Source organism: Rosa rugosa, chromosome 6, assembly GCF_958449725.1.
Source record: "Rosa rugosa chromosome 6, drRosRugo1.1, whole genome shotgun sequence".
NCBI classification, from domain to species: Eukaryota; Viridiplantae; Streptophyta; class Magnoliopsida; order Rosales; family Rosaceae; genus Rosa; species Rosa rugosa.
In genome coordinates this window covers 45,864,883-45,878,857 of record NC_084825.1, presented here as the reverse complement: position 1 = coordinate 45,878,857, position 13,975 = coordinate 45,864,883, and the positions used below count along the sequence as shown (strand labels likewise).

Genomic DNA, 13,975 nt, shown 5'->3' with positions numbered 1-13,975 from the left:
TAACGAAACCTAACTTGACGTGAGAACGTATTATCATACATCTAAAAGAAAAAAAAGTATTATCCCAAAAAAAAAAAAAAAAAAAAAAAAAAAAAATCTACTTAGTACATGTAGACATATGATCACTAACTTACATAGTGTAATAATTGGATTGATCCGACCAATTAACCAATTAAGTGATATCACAAAAGAAACTGTCAATCAAAAATACCCCTTCTAACAATTGTTCATGTGGCATAGGCACTGCCTAATCAGACCAATTTCAAAAATATGACAACTTCACTCAAGATTGACTTGTACGAATATATAGACACATAAGACTTTACTAACTTAAAACTATACCATGTGTAATTCTTAAGTCTTTACAACCGGAACCAAACGTGTTAAGTTTATGTGATGAAATCTGATAATTTGATAAATATATATATATATATTTCCAATCAAAATTATAATTTTCCTCAGTTTCTAAATAAAATAATAATAAAAAAAAAATTAGCGGCAAATTCCATGAAAAGAGAAGAAAATCCTTTAGCGGCAACCCGGTTCGAGTTGAAGACCAGTGGGCTTAACCGGCCCACTTTCTGCTAGTCTTCTCCGTCTGCCATCGATGAACCTCAACAGAAGCTGAGAGCAAAAACCCAGGTCTTGGTTTCAGTAGCCATACACAAATCCAATGCCTTTCATATCCAAAATTCAGCGCCAGACCGATTACCGGCGCTTCCCTTCCTCCACCCCCATCGTCATCGACAATGGCGCCTCCTATTTCCGCATCGGGTATAAACCCCAATTCCCCCAAAACCCTAATTCAACCCCACCCTGCATTTCTTTTTGGAATTTGTACTAATTTTACGTCATTTGGGAAAAATTTCAGATGGGCTGGAGAGCCAGAGCCTCGTGTTATCTTCCGCAACATTGTTCAGAGACCCCGCCACAAAGTCACTGGTACACACAATTACGAGCTCCTTTTTCATATTCAGTATTGAATTCAACTTGGGTTTTTGTTTTTTTAGAAAAAGATTTATACTTTTAGAAACCCCATATGGAATATATGTTATAGATTTTGCATTGTGTTGCATGGTGTTTAAAGCTTAGTTCAACTAGTCTCCAGGAGCTTATTGATGTGTAATTTGTATTACTGTTGAGTCCAGTGTGTTTAATTTTGAGAGAAATGTGTGTGCCCAGGTGAAACTGTGACCATAGTTGGTGATCATGATGTTGCTTTGTTGAGATACTTTGATTGCACGCGCTCGGGACCTCGGTCGGCTTTTGATAACAATGTGGTTTACCAGTTTGAAATAATGGAATATGTAAGCTTTTGGTCTGGTCTTGTTGTTTACTATGGATTTGATTCTCTGGCTATGTGATGGGTTTACATGGTTGAAGTATGCTGTGTATAATTCATTTATGCAGTAATCCAATTGTAGCCTCACTGGTATTTCTTGCATCTGTAGATTCTTGACTTTGCTTTTGATCGACTGGGGGCTGATGGATCAAAGGTATGATTAAAAATGGACACCTCGTCACTTCATTTTCATTAGACTTGTTGATGCTCTGGACTTCCATTGTAAAAGTTCATTTTCTAATGGGTGATCTTTTAGAAAATTCGATTCTGTCATGATTTTTTTATTTTATGTTGAGGCTATTGTTTATTTGCTAGTTTGCTACCACATCTTGCACCATGCCGTCAATGGGTTATGGTGTGGATAACACTATATATTAATGTTCTGTGTTTTGGTTGGTAACTTGATAAAATCTCTGGTGTGCTGTTATGGTGTAGATCTTTAGGAGGTTCCTGTTCTCAGGTCCAAAATTAGATATCTGTGCCATTTGGACACCATATGAGAATGGCCTATAAGACTAGTACGTGATGCTCATATTAGTTTGCATGAATGATGCAGTAATATAGTATTGTCTTTCTCCATTTTCATACATAATCAAAATGCTTTGTTTCTGTTAGTGAAGGTCTCAGATCAGCTTATATATTAGTAAGACATTTTCCTTAACTTTGTGCGCATTTGATGACAGAACAGATTGATCATCCTATCCTGATTACAGAATGCGTATGCAACCCATTTCAGTCTCGTAGTAAGATGGCGGAACTACTATTTGACACATATGGAGTCCCATCGATAGGTAAAGTTTAACCTGATCCAGATAATTAAAAGGTTATTCATGTCTCCAGATAATCAGCCCAGTGTGTTAAGGGTTATCATTATGGGATTGTGATTTATTTCCTCTCATCTTTTGACGTTATTTGTTGTTCCTCTCCTTCAGACATGCTTCCACACTGGTTTTTGGTCATGAGTAATTGTCTATTTATCCGCCTGATTATTTACTTTTCCATTTCCATGCCTACAGCATATGGTGTTGATGCTGCATTCAGCTACAAGTATAATCAACATCATGGGGTTTGTAATAAAGACGGTCTTGCTATCTGTCCTGGATTTATGACTACTCATGTTATTCCGGTATGCTTTTTTGGTCTTGGTTCCTATTCTACTTAAGTAATGATATAGAGTAAATATACATCCAGGACTGAAGTCTATGCGGTAAATTGTATGTATATTAGCATGTATTACATCTTTGCAAGATTCTAAGTATTACAGTTCAATCTATATGTTTTCATAATAGATAAGAACTTGATTGGATGATAAATGCATCCAAGTCCCACTCTCTTGATTGTTATAGGTTGACCATGATTTTGTGCTTGGTTCCCAGTTTATTGATGGTGAGCCTGAGTATAAAGGATGCTGTCGGACTAACATTGGTGGGTACCACATCACTGACTATCTGAAGCAACTTCTTTCACTTAAATACCCCCATCACATGTGAGTAGAATTTGGTTGCTTTCTGCTTCAATTGAGTAGGGACCAGTCAGGTAAATTTTCTGATTATATATGTTAATGACACAGGGCTAGGTTTACATGGGAGAAGGTCGAAGACTTGAAGATGGAGCACTGTTATATTGCTCTAGATTATATGTCAGAAGCTCGGCTATTTCAGGTATAGTGAATTGTTGTTTCCCATCCATTGTTCTTTCCAAGCTTGTGACTTAACAGTTGCAATATTTGCGTCTTTATTTATTTGCAGAATGGAACCAAGGAAGCTGAAGATAAAACAAGGTCTTGGCAGCTCCCATGGGTTCCACCACCTACTGAGGAGCCTCCTTCTGAAGAAGAGATTGCAAGAAAGGCAGCCATAAAAGAGAAACAAGGTCAACGGTTGCGAGAAATGGCTGAAGCGAAAAGATCTTCTAGGATAAATGAACTAGAAAATGAATCTCATGGTTTGGAATTTCTGTTAAAGCAGCTTGAACAGGTGGAAGAGCATGATATACGATCTTTCTTGTCAGCGACTGGATATGTCTCCAGGAAGGAAGTAGAATCTGCCCTTTTGAAAGTAACACAATCTCTACAAAAAGCAAAGGGTGAACAAGCTGAGTTTGAGGAGAAACCAGATGCAGAAAGGTTTCATCTTTTAAATAAACCTGACCACGAGTGCACTCCAGAAGAGGTATGCTTTTATGCCAAGTATCTTTCACATTCTCCATCATTTTGGAGTTGCTGTTTCTTGCACTTGGAAGATGTCTGTATAATCTGCACTCTCATTGTCCTGAGCACCCTGTTTATACATCCTTAAGACTTCCTCTTGGGTCTTGGAATCGACTTTTATGCATTATTCTGATGTTTATAGCTGAGGATGTCTGATTTTTGTGTTCGGGCTTCTCTAAATATGAAACTGTCATCCAAAGATATTATTGTTAATCCTATAGCCTTTTTTTCCTAGTATTTCATATTTAAATTTCTTACTTTCTCTTGACAGCTCAAGATGAAAAAGAGACAGGTGTTTCTAAAATCCACATCTGAAGGCCGTCAGCGAGCTAAACAGAAACGCCATGAAGAAGAACTGGAGCGAGAAAGGAGAAACCAACAAGATGAGCAAAGACGTTCGTATGTTCTTGACCTCATTTTGTTAATTTTAATTCAATATATTGGGTTAGGTTTAAGGAGAGAAGGGTAATTCTTATAGTTGGAAATAAAGATTTTGTCATTAAAACTGAGTTGGGGTATAAGCATCTAGCATTCTATGTGAGCTTGCACATCATCAATATGGTAGTTTCCTCTTAAAGATTAATTTTCTTCTCTCTTTCTGGCTATTGTAGAAAGAACCCCGAGCTTTATAAAGAGCAGTTGCTTGCTAAATATAAAGATCTTTCTGAGAAAGTGGAACAGCGAAAACGACTCAAGACAAATGGGGGTCAGACAAATGGGAATAATATTTCTGGAAATGTTGGCCGTGGCGAGAGATTAAATGCTGCACAGAGGGAAAGAATGCGCCTTTTGACCACAGCAGCTTTTGATCGCGGCAAGGGTGAGGATACTTTTGGTGCAAGAGATGAAGATTGGCAACTATACAAGCTAATGAGCAAAGATAATGACGATGATGATGAGGGCCTGGATGCGGATGAAGCAGAGTTGGCACGTCTAACTTCTAGGCTTCGGGTCTGTTAATTTGGTTCACTTAAATGCTTTATATGATTCCCGTTTCACTCTAATCCTAGTATTTAATGTGGATCATTACTGTGGCAGGAAGTAGACCCGACATTTGTTCCCAGATCAGAAAATGGAAACTCGCAATCACTTGAAACACCACGGACTCGTCCTCTTACCGAGGAAGATTTTCGGATAGATCTTGGTGTTGAAAGGTTCCGCTGCCCTGAAATTTTATTTCGTCCCAACTGGGTTGGGATCGATCAGGCAGGCTTAGATGAGATGACTGGGGTCTCGCTAAGGAGGCTGCCATCTAAGAGCACAGAGCTGGAGGAGAGGCTAACCAGTTCGATTTTTTTAACTGGTGGGAGTAGTCTTTTTCCTGGAATGAGTGAGCGCTTGGAAGCTGGAATCCGGATGATTTCGCCATGTGGTTCACCTATAAGGGTCGTCAAAGCATTGAATCCAACTCTCGATGCATGGCGTGGTGCTTCTGCTTACGCTGCTTCCCCCCAGTTCCCAGTACAAACTTTCAGTAAGCAGGAATATTATGAGAAGGGTGAAGACGTAGTCCGCAGATACCAATTTCAATACCATGTCTTGTAGTATTGTTCATATATGGCATTAGATGTCACGGCTTATTGAATCACAATTTTTCATAACCAACACATGGAATTATTGATACTGTTAACATCATTGGGCTGATCTTCTTGTGTCATTCAATTTGCAAATGAAAGTTGTATGAGTTGCGTTTACATATTAGAGTAATGCAAGGTGAACAACCTTTTGGTGTGCCACATCTGTGATAATAGATGTGGCATTTTCAATCTTGTCACATTCATCTAGCATTATTCTTAAATAACTCCAAATACTCTCCGGTAGTCACATCCTTGTCGACTCTAATCCAATCGTGATAAATAATTAGTGAAACCGACGAAACCGTCTACCTATTCCTTCGATGTCAGATTCGTTAATCACAACTAAAATTGAAAGATGAGATTAAAAATCAACGGCAAGATCGAACCTTCAGCAAACTAAAACCTTCCCAACCCAAAAAGGAAAAAAGAAAGGAATATATAGCAACTAGTGCCAGCCTTGCACGAGATCGATAAATGGAAATGACCGTTAGAGCATTAGGTACCCAATGCCCCAACACCGCTCCAATATATGACCGTTAGAGCACCCAAGTCTTCGTCTTCCTCCTCACTCCAAACCCCCAAAGCCCTCCTTGCTCCCACACAACGAGGCATTTTCCGATCTGGGTTTCTTCCACCTCCATCAATTTTCCAAACCCAAACAAAACCCAGAAATGGATTCACCGCAAACCCCACGGAAAACCGGGCTCAACCTCCCAACCGGGATGTCCGAGTCGACTCTGCGACTCGACTCGCTCTCCAGCTCGTTCCGGGGGATCTCGAGCCTCTCGTCGTCGTCGCCGTCGAAGACCTCGACGTGCAGCGACAGGTTCATACCGTGCCGGTCGTCGTCGAGGCTCCACCAGTTTGGGCTGAACGACAAGGCGTCGCCGGTGAAGGACGGCGGGAACGAGGCCTACCAGAGGCTGTTGAGATCGGAGCTTTTTGGGTCTGATTTCGATTCTTTTTCTTCTCCTGCAGGTGGAGGAGGACAGGTGGCGTCGTCGCCGATTAGTCCCAGCAAGAACATGTTGCGGTTCAAGACGGAGCATTCCGGGCCAAACTCGCCGTATTCGCCGTCTATTTTGAGGCATGATAGTGGGTTTTCGAATGAGAGCTGTACCCCTCCCAAGCCTCCCAGAAAGGTCCCCAAGACACCCCATAAGGTAATTTTTATCCCGGATCTCTTACCTTTTTACTTTCGTGTTATGAATCTGTGCATAAATATATGGAGATAACCCATTAGGATTTACTGGGAATGCAATTAAGTTAACTTTTTTGTGTGTATATGATGATCAAAGCAGCTGAATCTGAGGATCAAGTTTGTTCCTTTTGTTTTTACCAAAGAGTTGTTGGTCTAGCGGTCAGGCCCTTGGTTTGCTCCCAAGTGGTCTGGGGTTCGATCCTCTCCCAAGGTACCCACCTAGCAATTGCTAGAGTTTCCAGTTCCCCAAATGTTGTGGGGTCAGGCGGGGGACCTAGGGAATAGTCGGGTCAAAGACTCGGATACCCTAGTCTCAAAAAAAAAAAAATTTGTTCCTTTTGCACATTTTTATGGAGGAAACCCATTAGGATTCAGTAGGAATGAAAATAGGTTATTCTGTTTGTGTCAATGTGTTGAACCAACTAGCTGGTCTAGCTGAATTTGAGGCTGTAATCATGCCATTTTAGATGTAGTTCTTAGTTAATTGTTCATGACTGTGAATTAGAGCTGCTAGAATAAGTTAAAGAATTGGTTTATGACTAAAGAACTAATTTAAATGGGAAATGCATCTTACAAGAATAATACATGGTTGCAGGTTCTGGATGCTCCATCACTTCAAGATGACTTTTACTTGAATCTGGTGGACTGGTCCTCGCAAAATGTCCTTGCAGTTGGACTGGGAACCTCAGTTTATTTATGGAATGCATCAAACAGCAAGGTGAGTTTCGTACTACTAGCCTAGGCTTAAATTTCTTTCGTTGCAAAAGTTTTCTCTTTAGAGTGTGCCCTTTAATTTTTTACTACCAAAACAACAACTTGATGAATGTGATATATTGGTTTTCTTAGGTGACAAGACTCTGCGACTTGGGGCCTAATGATGGCGTCTGCTCTGTCCAATGGACTAAGGAGGGTTCATATTTATCAATTGGTACAAACGGTGGCCAAGTTCAGGTAGCTAATTGTTTGACTTGCTTACCCTTTGATTCTTAGACTAGTGTATTTTTCCTTTCATGAAGATATAGTTTCAGATGATCATTTATTCATGCATTTGTTATAGGTTTGGGATGGGACTCAATGCAAGAAGGTCCGAACAATGAGTGGACATCAAACAAGAACTGGTGTTTTGGCATGGAACTCAAGGATACTAGCTTCAGGAAGCCGAGACCGGAACATCCTTCAACATGATATGCGAGTTTCAAATGACTGCATCAACAAGCTTGTTGGCCACAAGTCTGAGGTGAAGATTTTAATACTTAGTCCTCCTTTTGAAACTGAAACCTTACACATCCCAACTCTTTCATTGTATCACCTGCAATCAAATAGCATTTGCAAATGAAGCAATAATACAATATTAACATTTCTTAAATTTCAATTCTTCAGGTATGCGGGCTGAAATGGTCCAATGATGACAGGGAACTTGCTTCTGGTGGCAATGATAATCAGGTATCTAATACTAACTTTTTCCATTGTCTTTCTCTCTTCTACACTTCACTTAGCTGTATTTCTAGTCAATTGCTAACAATGTCATATTAATGACCAGCTCTTGGTGTGGAACCAGCACTCTCAGCAACCTGCGTTGAGACTAACAGAGCACACAGCTGCAGTAAAGGCCATTGCTTGGTCACCCCACCAGAGCGGCCTTCTTGCTTCTGGAGGTGGAACTGCTGACAGATGTATACGCTTCTGGAACACTGCAAATGGCCACCAGTTGAACAGCGTTGACACGGGAAGCCAGGTTATTATTGTACACCTTTTATGCGCACCAACATACTTATTGCTATTCTGACCATATCTCACAACTGTTGCTACCTTGATTTTCAGGTTTGCAATCTTGCATGGAGTAAGAATGTGAATGAGATAGTTAGCACTCATGGATATTCCCAAAATCAAATTATGGTCTGGAAGTATCCATCCATGTCAAAGGTTCAGCCTCTTAGTGTTTTTAAACTCTCTAAATCCTCATTTCAGTCGACTAGATTTGTGGAGTTACTTGTATGTTTCTTTCTAACTCGTGTTGGAATACACTTATAGGTTGCCACTCTAACTGGCCATAGCATGCGAGTTCTGTACCTTGCAATGTCACCAGACGGCCAGGTATTGCATCTCTCTTTTCATAGCTTTAGCATTCATTAACAGTCAAAATCTCATGTTAAACTCAACTGAAATTGCTTTTTCTGCAGACAATAGTCACTGGTGCTGGGGATGAAACTCTCAGATTCTGGAATGTGTTTCCTTCGGTAAAAACTCCGGTATGTATATTACTGATCCAAATCACTTTACACTTCTCAAATTTTAAGCTGCTCAGAAATCTCTGCAACCGCTGAGATCTTAACCTATAATTTCCTTCAAATTTCAGACACCATGCAAAGAAACAGGTCTTTGGTCATTGGGACGAACTCAAATCCGATGAGACTCTCTAGCATCATGCAAAGTTACAGAAGTTTTTGGTCAGTAGGATGAACTCAGATTCGAGGAGACTGTGTTGAACATATGAAGTGGTCTATAATGTAAATGTGGGGATACAGTGATACATAAGTAGCAAGAGAGTGTTGATTCTTTTTTACTTCAGGATGTTTCAAATTTTGTAGTGTTTTCCTATTCTAGAACACGTAACACTCGCCCATGAAGAGATTTGAATATACAATAAATTAAGTTGATTCTTTTTTACTTCAGGATGTTTCAAATTTTGTAGTGTTTTCCTATTCTAGAACACGTAACACTCGCCCATGAAGAGATTTGAATATACAATAAATTAAGTTGATTCTTTTTTACTTCAGGATGTTTCAAATTTTGTACTGTTTTCCTCTTCTAGAACACGTAACACCATGGGCGAATTTGAATATACAATCTACATTTTCCAGTTGTTGTGCTTCTGATCTTCCCTTGTACAATTTCATAAGTTCATTCGTGTTCCAGAAAGCACGTGCAGTATGTGCTGTTGGAATATAAATCTCTTGAATGATCCTGATTCTATTCCAAAAATGCGGGACATAAATGTGGGGATACAGTGATACATAAGTAGCAAGAGACATAAATTAAGTTGATTCTTTTTTAAAGATCAAAGAGAGCCAGTCTTTGCATCGCTAAAGGGAATAAACTTGTAGCCTTCATAGTCAAAACCATAATGCAAGCCATGCATTCTTCAGTAACATATCCAATTTGAGCAAAAACTTTACAAGAATAGCTGAAGTTGGCCAGCTTAATGAACAAACAAACCATGATTTGAGACTCGACTACAATCTGAGAAATAAATAATTGCAGATAACTGCAATTTCCTGCTAAATTGATCTGGTTCAATCTGTTGCACTTGCAATTGGGGTACATTCTTGCTTCTATGTTCTTGCTTGTGACTGCAGACCTTGACATATCAAATAAATCTCTCTTGATGATGATCTTGTAGCTTTAGGCCTCAACAATGATGCCTTTCTAAACAGTGGTTTGCAAATGCGGTTGAAATCTACAGAACACATAACAAGAAAGCAGTTAACAACAAATCCAAACAGAGGTGCAATGAGATACCTGTTTTTAAAAAAAGGTTTAGGACAAGCTAAACCTTGCACATCTTCACTCTCTAAAAGTTTTATGACAAGATGACCACCCCTTTTCAATACACCATTAACATCTGAACTTGTAATTGCTCCACCAAGACTTCCTTCCACTTGAGTTTCATTGTTGGAATTAGCTAATGCTGCTCCACCTACAGCCAAATCCAGTGCTTGCATACCTAACTCGAGGGATAAAGCTGCATCTTTACTTGCTATCCCAGAAACGAGGGGACACATATCTGAGAGTATCACAGAAAACCCTTTCTGCACAAATACAAGGATAAAATCATAAATCCTTGTATTCCTACACTAGTCAAAAATCCTGAAAATGGTTTGCCTTAAGGAAGACTAATGTTGATTTTCAAGTTGGAATTCACAGTAAGATGTTTCACTGTTGAAATTTTTTGAAAGCAATGAAAAGACATAACAAGTGGCAGTAGAACAAGGTTGCTGGCCAACATAATCAGTAGAATAACAGGTGTATCAAAACATAAATCTTGGAATAACAAGTTCTGCTCAAAACGACTAGAAGGCCATGCAGCATAGTTAACTAAGAAATCCAAAAGGGTCAACACTATTCTTGGAATAACAAGTCCCTATGGAGATTGAATTGGCCCCAAACTGAGGACATGAATCATGGCAAGCATTTTGAACCCATAAATCACAACAGTGTTAATTCAACGAAAAAGAAACCTGAGGAGAAAGTTCCCTGACTGAGGTTTTAGGGAGCTTCATAACATCAGCACAAACAGTTTGAACCCTTGAATCACAATGCATAGCTGGAACCTTCACCTTCTGTTCTGCACATTCACAAACCCAGTTATGTAATCAACTGTACTGAAAACCAGACACAAAAGCTCGAAAAATTGAACTAAAATAAGAGTAAAAGAGTATGAGACCTTGAGATCAATCCCAACAACAAGGCCACCATTTTTAATAGGACCCAAGCTCTGACAAGCCACCTACCAATACCAAGCAAAACCCATCAATGGTATCAAATCATACAGGTATGCAGTTACAATTGTGAACATAAAGTTTGCATCTTTGAAATGAAAAAGGACCTGAAGCCAAGCACCAGGAGCACAACCAAGGTCCAGAACGGAGGAGCCTGGTGTTATGAGCTTGTACTGCTTCTGTATCTGAAGCAGCTGTTCAAAGATGGATGATTTAGTAAATTAAACCAACTTTTTGGGTTGAATAAGTAAATTAGTCAATACTACCTTGAAGGCGGAGCGAGCTACATAACCCAGGCGCTGAGCTTCTCTGTAGAAAAAGTCCGGCTTTCCTACTCCACTCATCTTCTTCGCAATAAACCCTAAACCCTGTAAAGTCTATTATTTGTTCTCTGAGACTGGAACAGATCGATGGTAAAATAGGATTTAAAAGTTGTGGGTTATGTGAAAAGTGAATAAAATCTTACGGATATGTAAAGCTGTTAAAGAAAAGAATAAGAGAGTAGGAAGCTATTAGGTCTGTGCTGGGAAGAAGAGGAAGAGCAATCTAAATCACCAAGCTTTTCGATGAATGGATTAAACAATTATGTAGTGAAATCAGTCAGATTGAGGAACTCAGAAGCAGGGATGGTTTTTGTTGGAGGGAGAAGAAGAATGGCCTCTGAATTCTTGAGGTGAAGTTTGTGCAAGTTGGACTGTTAGAACTAAAACTATGAGGAATGAAAGGTAACCAGAAGTCCCACATTGGAAACGAGTAGAAGAGCCTATAGTTTTACTAGTATAAAAGAAAGCTGCTTTGGCTTGAGTAAGGCACGGAGCCATGCGTTGAGCACAGAGCGAACTATTCTTTCGCCTTTTACTAAAGAATACCGTGTGCGCGGCGCTTTAAATGGCATACGCCTATTTTTGGAAGGGCGCACCTCTGTGGGTGCCCCTCAAACTGAAGTTAAAACTTTACGACTCCACTCGGTAATAAAACTGAGAGTTGTTTAAATAAAACCCCCATCATTGCTAAATATGATTCAAAGTTCGTATATAATGATTCTAATCCAATGAAGTCCAGAGCAAGTGTCTGTCCCATTGAAGTTTGCTTATGTAGAAGAATCCGAAGATGATGTAATCTGAAACTTAGAAGCTGAAGCCTCAATGTCTCGTCCAATCATGACTTTTGAAATTGAAACCAGTCCGAGTTGGAGGTCATCGGAACCAACCGCATTCGATTTGAATAGATCTTGAGTTGTTTTGAGTGAATTAAAATTGAAGTTTGAACACATTGAATGCCGGCTTTGTTTTCATTCTCTATTATCATCCTGCATTCTTCTCAACAGTGTTGAAGCATATAATACTTAACCAGTACTGGGAATTCAGTTCTTACAAGTATATATAATAGGTACACAAGATCAACGCTTACTGTTTGTAGCTAGCTTCGTAATTATCCTTTATCCCTCGATCGAGAGAATATTTTGATTCTTTTTCCAGAGTACTGAACTACTGATGATCTACTTGTAACTGATATGGTCTAGCCTTCAACTTTGAAAGACATTATTTCCGTTCTACATTCCTCTGTTGGTCAAGTAGGGAAAGCTTTGATATATATGTACTTTTATGGAGGAGTTTGAATTCCTAAACCTTCAACAGTAAACAAGTTGAGGGATAGAGACCAAAGAGAACAGCCATTATATGGGTGAGATGGTTTAGTCCCACATCAGGAATTCGAAATACACAGAGCAGTTGGGGGAGTATAAAAACAGAGCTATGGGATTTCTAAAAAGCATCTTTGCGCTTGGGGCAATGACGCAGTTAATGAGGTTCTAACCGAGACGCGTCTATTGCTGGTTGAAAACTATTTCCAAACCCCCTCCTGGGCCTGGGTTAAGCTCAGTGCCCTCGAGAATTTCTGGAAGGGCTCCCTTCGGGGTAAAGCCCTACAAATCCGAGTTCTAAAATTTTCATAAATAGAATGTTTTTAAAATTTATTAAGAGGGCTGAACCTAATCTTATTGCTATATTAATAATATTTTTGGAGTCTTGATTTGCCTAACGTTTTCGTGAAACCAAAATTAATTGGTATTTGCTAGCGAGTAGCAACAACAAAATGGATTGATTCGAAATCTGAAACAAATCCAATGTTGCACATAATGATGGAAGCAGTTAATCAATTATTGATCCGAAATTATAATTCAAATCCAGTACACGCATGTATTGGGTAGATCGATTCAAAATCAATTCAAATCCAATACAAGCATGTATGGCATGTATGGATACATAAGAAATGTGTTGTATTATATTCACTTCCAAACATACAAGTCTATATAACATAGAAAAGCAGGCAATTTGGTTTATAAAAAGAAGATATCAATGAACTTGACTTAGCTTCAACCAAGGTACACTCTAAATGACCAAAAATTTTGGTCATTTAGAAACTATCTGTAATGCTCCACTATGTTAAACAATGATGATTGTAAAGAAAACGAATACTAACAAGCTGCTCTGTCTAGAAATTGGTAAATAATGATGACAAAAAGAATGTAGTCATGAAAATGTGAATCTACTTCAGAAAAAACAGCCGCTTGCAGTTGCAGTTGACTCACAGTCACATGTGACATGCATGCAGTTCCACTCCCATCCATGCCTTCCAACTCCAGTGCCATTCTCAATACTTCGAGCTTCAATGTCAGCTGTCCATGTATATTGAGGTGATTTTTTCTGCAATGGATACATAGAGGACTTTGACTATCTACATAAACGTAAAGGTTTTATTCTACTGCGTACCTAAAGATCTCTTTCAAATTACATATCTGGAAATTTGCACACAGAATAAAGAGTACCTAAGGGTAATCATCTTGTGTTCGGGAGTCTAACCATCACGAATTTGAGGCCTAACATTCCAATTCCCTACACAGAAGGGTGCTTGCAATCTTTCTGCAAATTTCATAGCTAGCCACGTAGTGTGGATGGATGACTGATTAGACCAAGAATGTCAGGACGTGAGTGCACTTGATAAGGAGTGAGTTCAAGCGTCAGAGGAAAAAGAATATCACAATGAACCAGGAAGATCTCCAATCCTGCTTCAAGAACGTCTCTTCCTGGTGCTGTTTGTGACCTCCAATGATAGACGATTAAGAAAACCATTGCATCATAATGGTTG

At 39.3% G+C, this 13,975-nt stretch overlaps 3 protein-coding genes and 2 non-coding genes across 9 annotated transcripts; 4 read left to right on the top strand and 1 right to left on the bottom strand.

Annotated features, from left to right (window-relative positions):
* The first annotated feature begins 507 nt into the window (after window positions 1-507).
* Window positions 508-5,249, top strand: LOC133717207 (actin-related protein 5). 2 transcript variants are annotated; one of them, XM_062143881.1, is made up of 12 exons: window positions 508-774; window positions 872-942; window positions 1,183-1,307; window positions 1,452-1,496; window positions 2,031-2,133; window positions 2,359-2,468; window positions 2,719-2,828; window positions 2,913-3,003; window positions 3,091-3,513; window positions 3,823-3,950; window positions 4,163-4,502; window positions 4,590-5,249. In XM_062143881.1, exons 1-12 carry the CDS (start codon window positions 674-676, stop codon window positions 5,094-5,096), a joined length of 2,154 nt encoding a protein of 717 aa, XP_061999865.1. In that variant the 5' UTR covers window positions 508-673; the 3' UTR covers window positions 5,097-5,249. The 2 variants fall into 2 exon arrangements, with proteins under 2 accessions (XP_061999865.1, XP_061999866.1); XM_062143882.1 differs by lacking the exons at window positions 508-774; window positions 872-942 and having other exon boundaries at window positions 1,214-1,307; window positions 2,026-2,133.
* Window positions 5,250-5,600: 351 nt separating this feature from the next.
* Window positions 5,601-8,996, top strand: LOC133715112 (B-type cell cycle switch protein ccs52B). The gene is made up of 10 exons (XM_062141476.1): window positions 5,601-6,291; window positions 6,925-7,047; window positions 7,176-7,280; window positions 7,387-7,566; window positions 7,710-7,772; window positions 7,870-8,064; window positions 8,151-8,252; window positions 8,361-8,423; window positions 8,510-8,578; window positions 8,686-8,996. Exons 1-10 carry the CDS (start codon window positions 5,800-5,802, stop codon window positions 8,737-8,739), a joined length of 1,446 nt encoding a protein of 481 aa, XP_061997460.1. The 5' UTR covers window positions 5,601-5,799; the 3' UTR covers window positions 8,740-8,996.
* A 365-nt stretch (window positions 8,997-9,361) lies between these two features.
* On the bottom strand, window positions 9,362-11,817 carry LOC133715802 (uncharacterized). Of its 4 annotated transcripts, none has more exons than XM_062142459.1 (6): window positions 11,095-11,813; window positions 10,936-11,022; window positions 10,774-10,836; window positions 10,568-10,669; window positions 9,890-10,138; window positions 9,362-9,786 (listed from the first exon to the last, which is right to left on the bottom strand). In XM_062142459.1, the coding sequence occupies exons 1-6, from the start codon at window positions 11,170-11,172 to the stop codon at window positions 9,739-9,741; spliced, it is 627 nt and encodes a 208-aa protein (XP_061998443.1). In that variant the 5' UTR covers window positions 11,173-11,813; the 3' UTR covers window positions 9,362-9,738. The 4 variants fall into 4 exon arrangements, with proteins under 4 accessions (XP_061998443.1, XP_061998441.1, XP_061998439.1 ...); XM_062142457.1 differs by having other exon boundaries at window positions 9,363-10,138; window positions 11,095-11,196; window positions 11,295-11,817; XM_062142458.1 differs by having other exon boundaries at window positions 9,366-9,786; window positions 9,883-10,138; window positions 11,095-11,799.
* LOC133719076 (U5 spliceosomal RNA) lies at window positions 11,644-11,760 on the top strand. The gene has a single exon (XR_009850806.1). It is a non-coding gene; the product is annotated as a U5 spliceosomal RNA (small nuclear RNA).
* Window positions 11,818-12,600: 783 nt separating the features above from the next.
* Window positions 12,601-12,752, top strand: LOC133719075 (U4 spliceosomal RNA). Its single transcript, XR_009850805.1, has one exon. It is a non-coding gene; the product is annotated as a U4 spliceosomal RNA (small nuclear RNA).
* The last annotated feature ends 1,223 nt before the right edge of the window (window positions 12,753-13,975 follow it).

Coding starts and splice junctions, on each gene's coding strand:
- LOC133715802 (XM_062142457.1), bottom strand. CDS start 11,172: ATGAGTGGAGTAGGAAAGCCGGACTTTTTCTACAGAGAAGCTCAGCGC. Junction 11,023..11,094: donor TAGCTCGCTCCGCCTTCAAG/GTAGTATTGACT, acceptor ATCTTTGAACAG/CTGCTTCAGATACAGAAGCA. Junction 10,139..10,567: donor TCAGGGAACTTTCTCCTCAG/GTTTCTTTTTCG, acceptor GTATTTGTGCAG/AAAGGGTTTTCTGTGATACT.
- LOC133717207 (XM_062143881.1), top strand. CDS start 674: ATGCCTTTCATATCCAAAATTCAGCGCCAGACCGATTACCGGCGCTTC. Junction 1,308..1,451: donor AGTTTGAAATAATGGAATAT/GTAAGCTTTTGG, acceptor TTGCATCTGTAG/ATTCTTGACTTTGCTTTTGA. Junction 2,134..2,358: donor ATATGGAGTCCCATCGATAG/GTAAAGTTTAAC, acceptor CCATGCCTACAG/CATATGGTGTTGATGCTGCA.
- LOC133715112 (XM_062141476.1), top strand. CDS start 5,800: ATGGATTCACCGCAAACCCCACGGAAAACCGGGCTCAACCTCCCAACC. Junction 8,253..8,360: donor AGTATCCATCCATGTCAAAG/GTTCAGCCTCTT, acceptor ATACACTTATAG/GTTGCCACTCTAACTGGCCA. Junction 8,424..8,509: donor CAATGTCACCAGACGGCCAG/GTATTGCATCTC, acceptor CTTTTTCTGCAG/ACAATAGTCACTGGTGCTGG.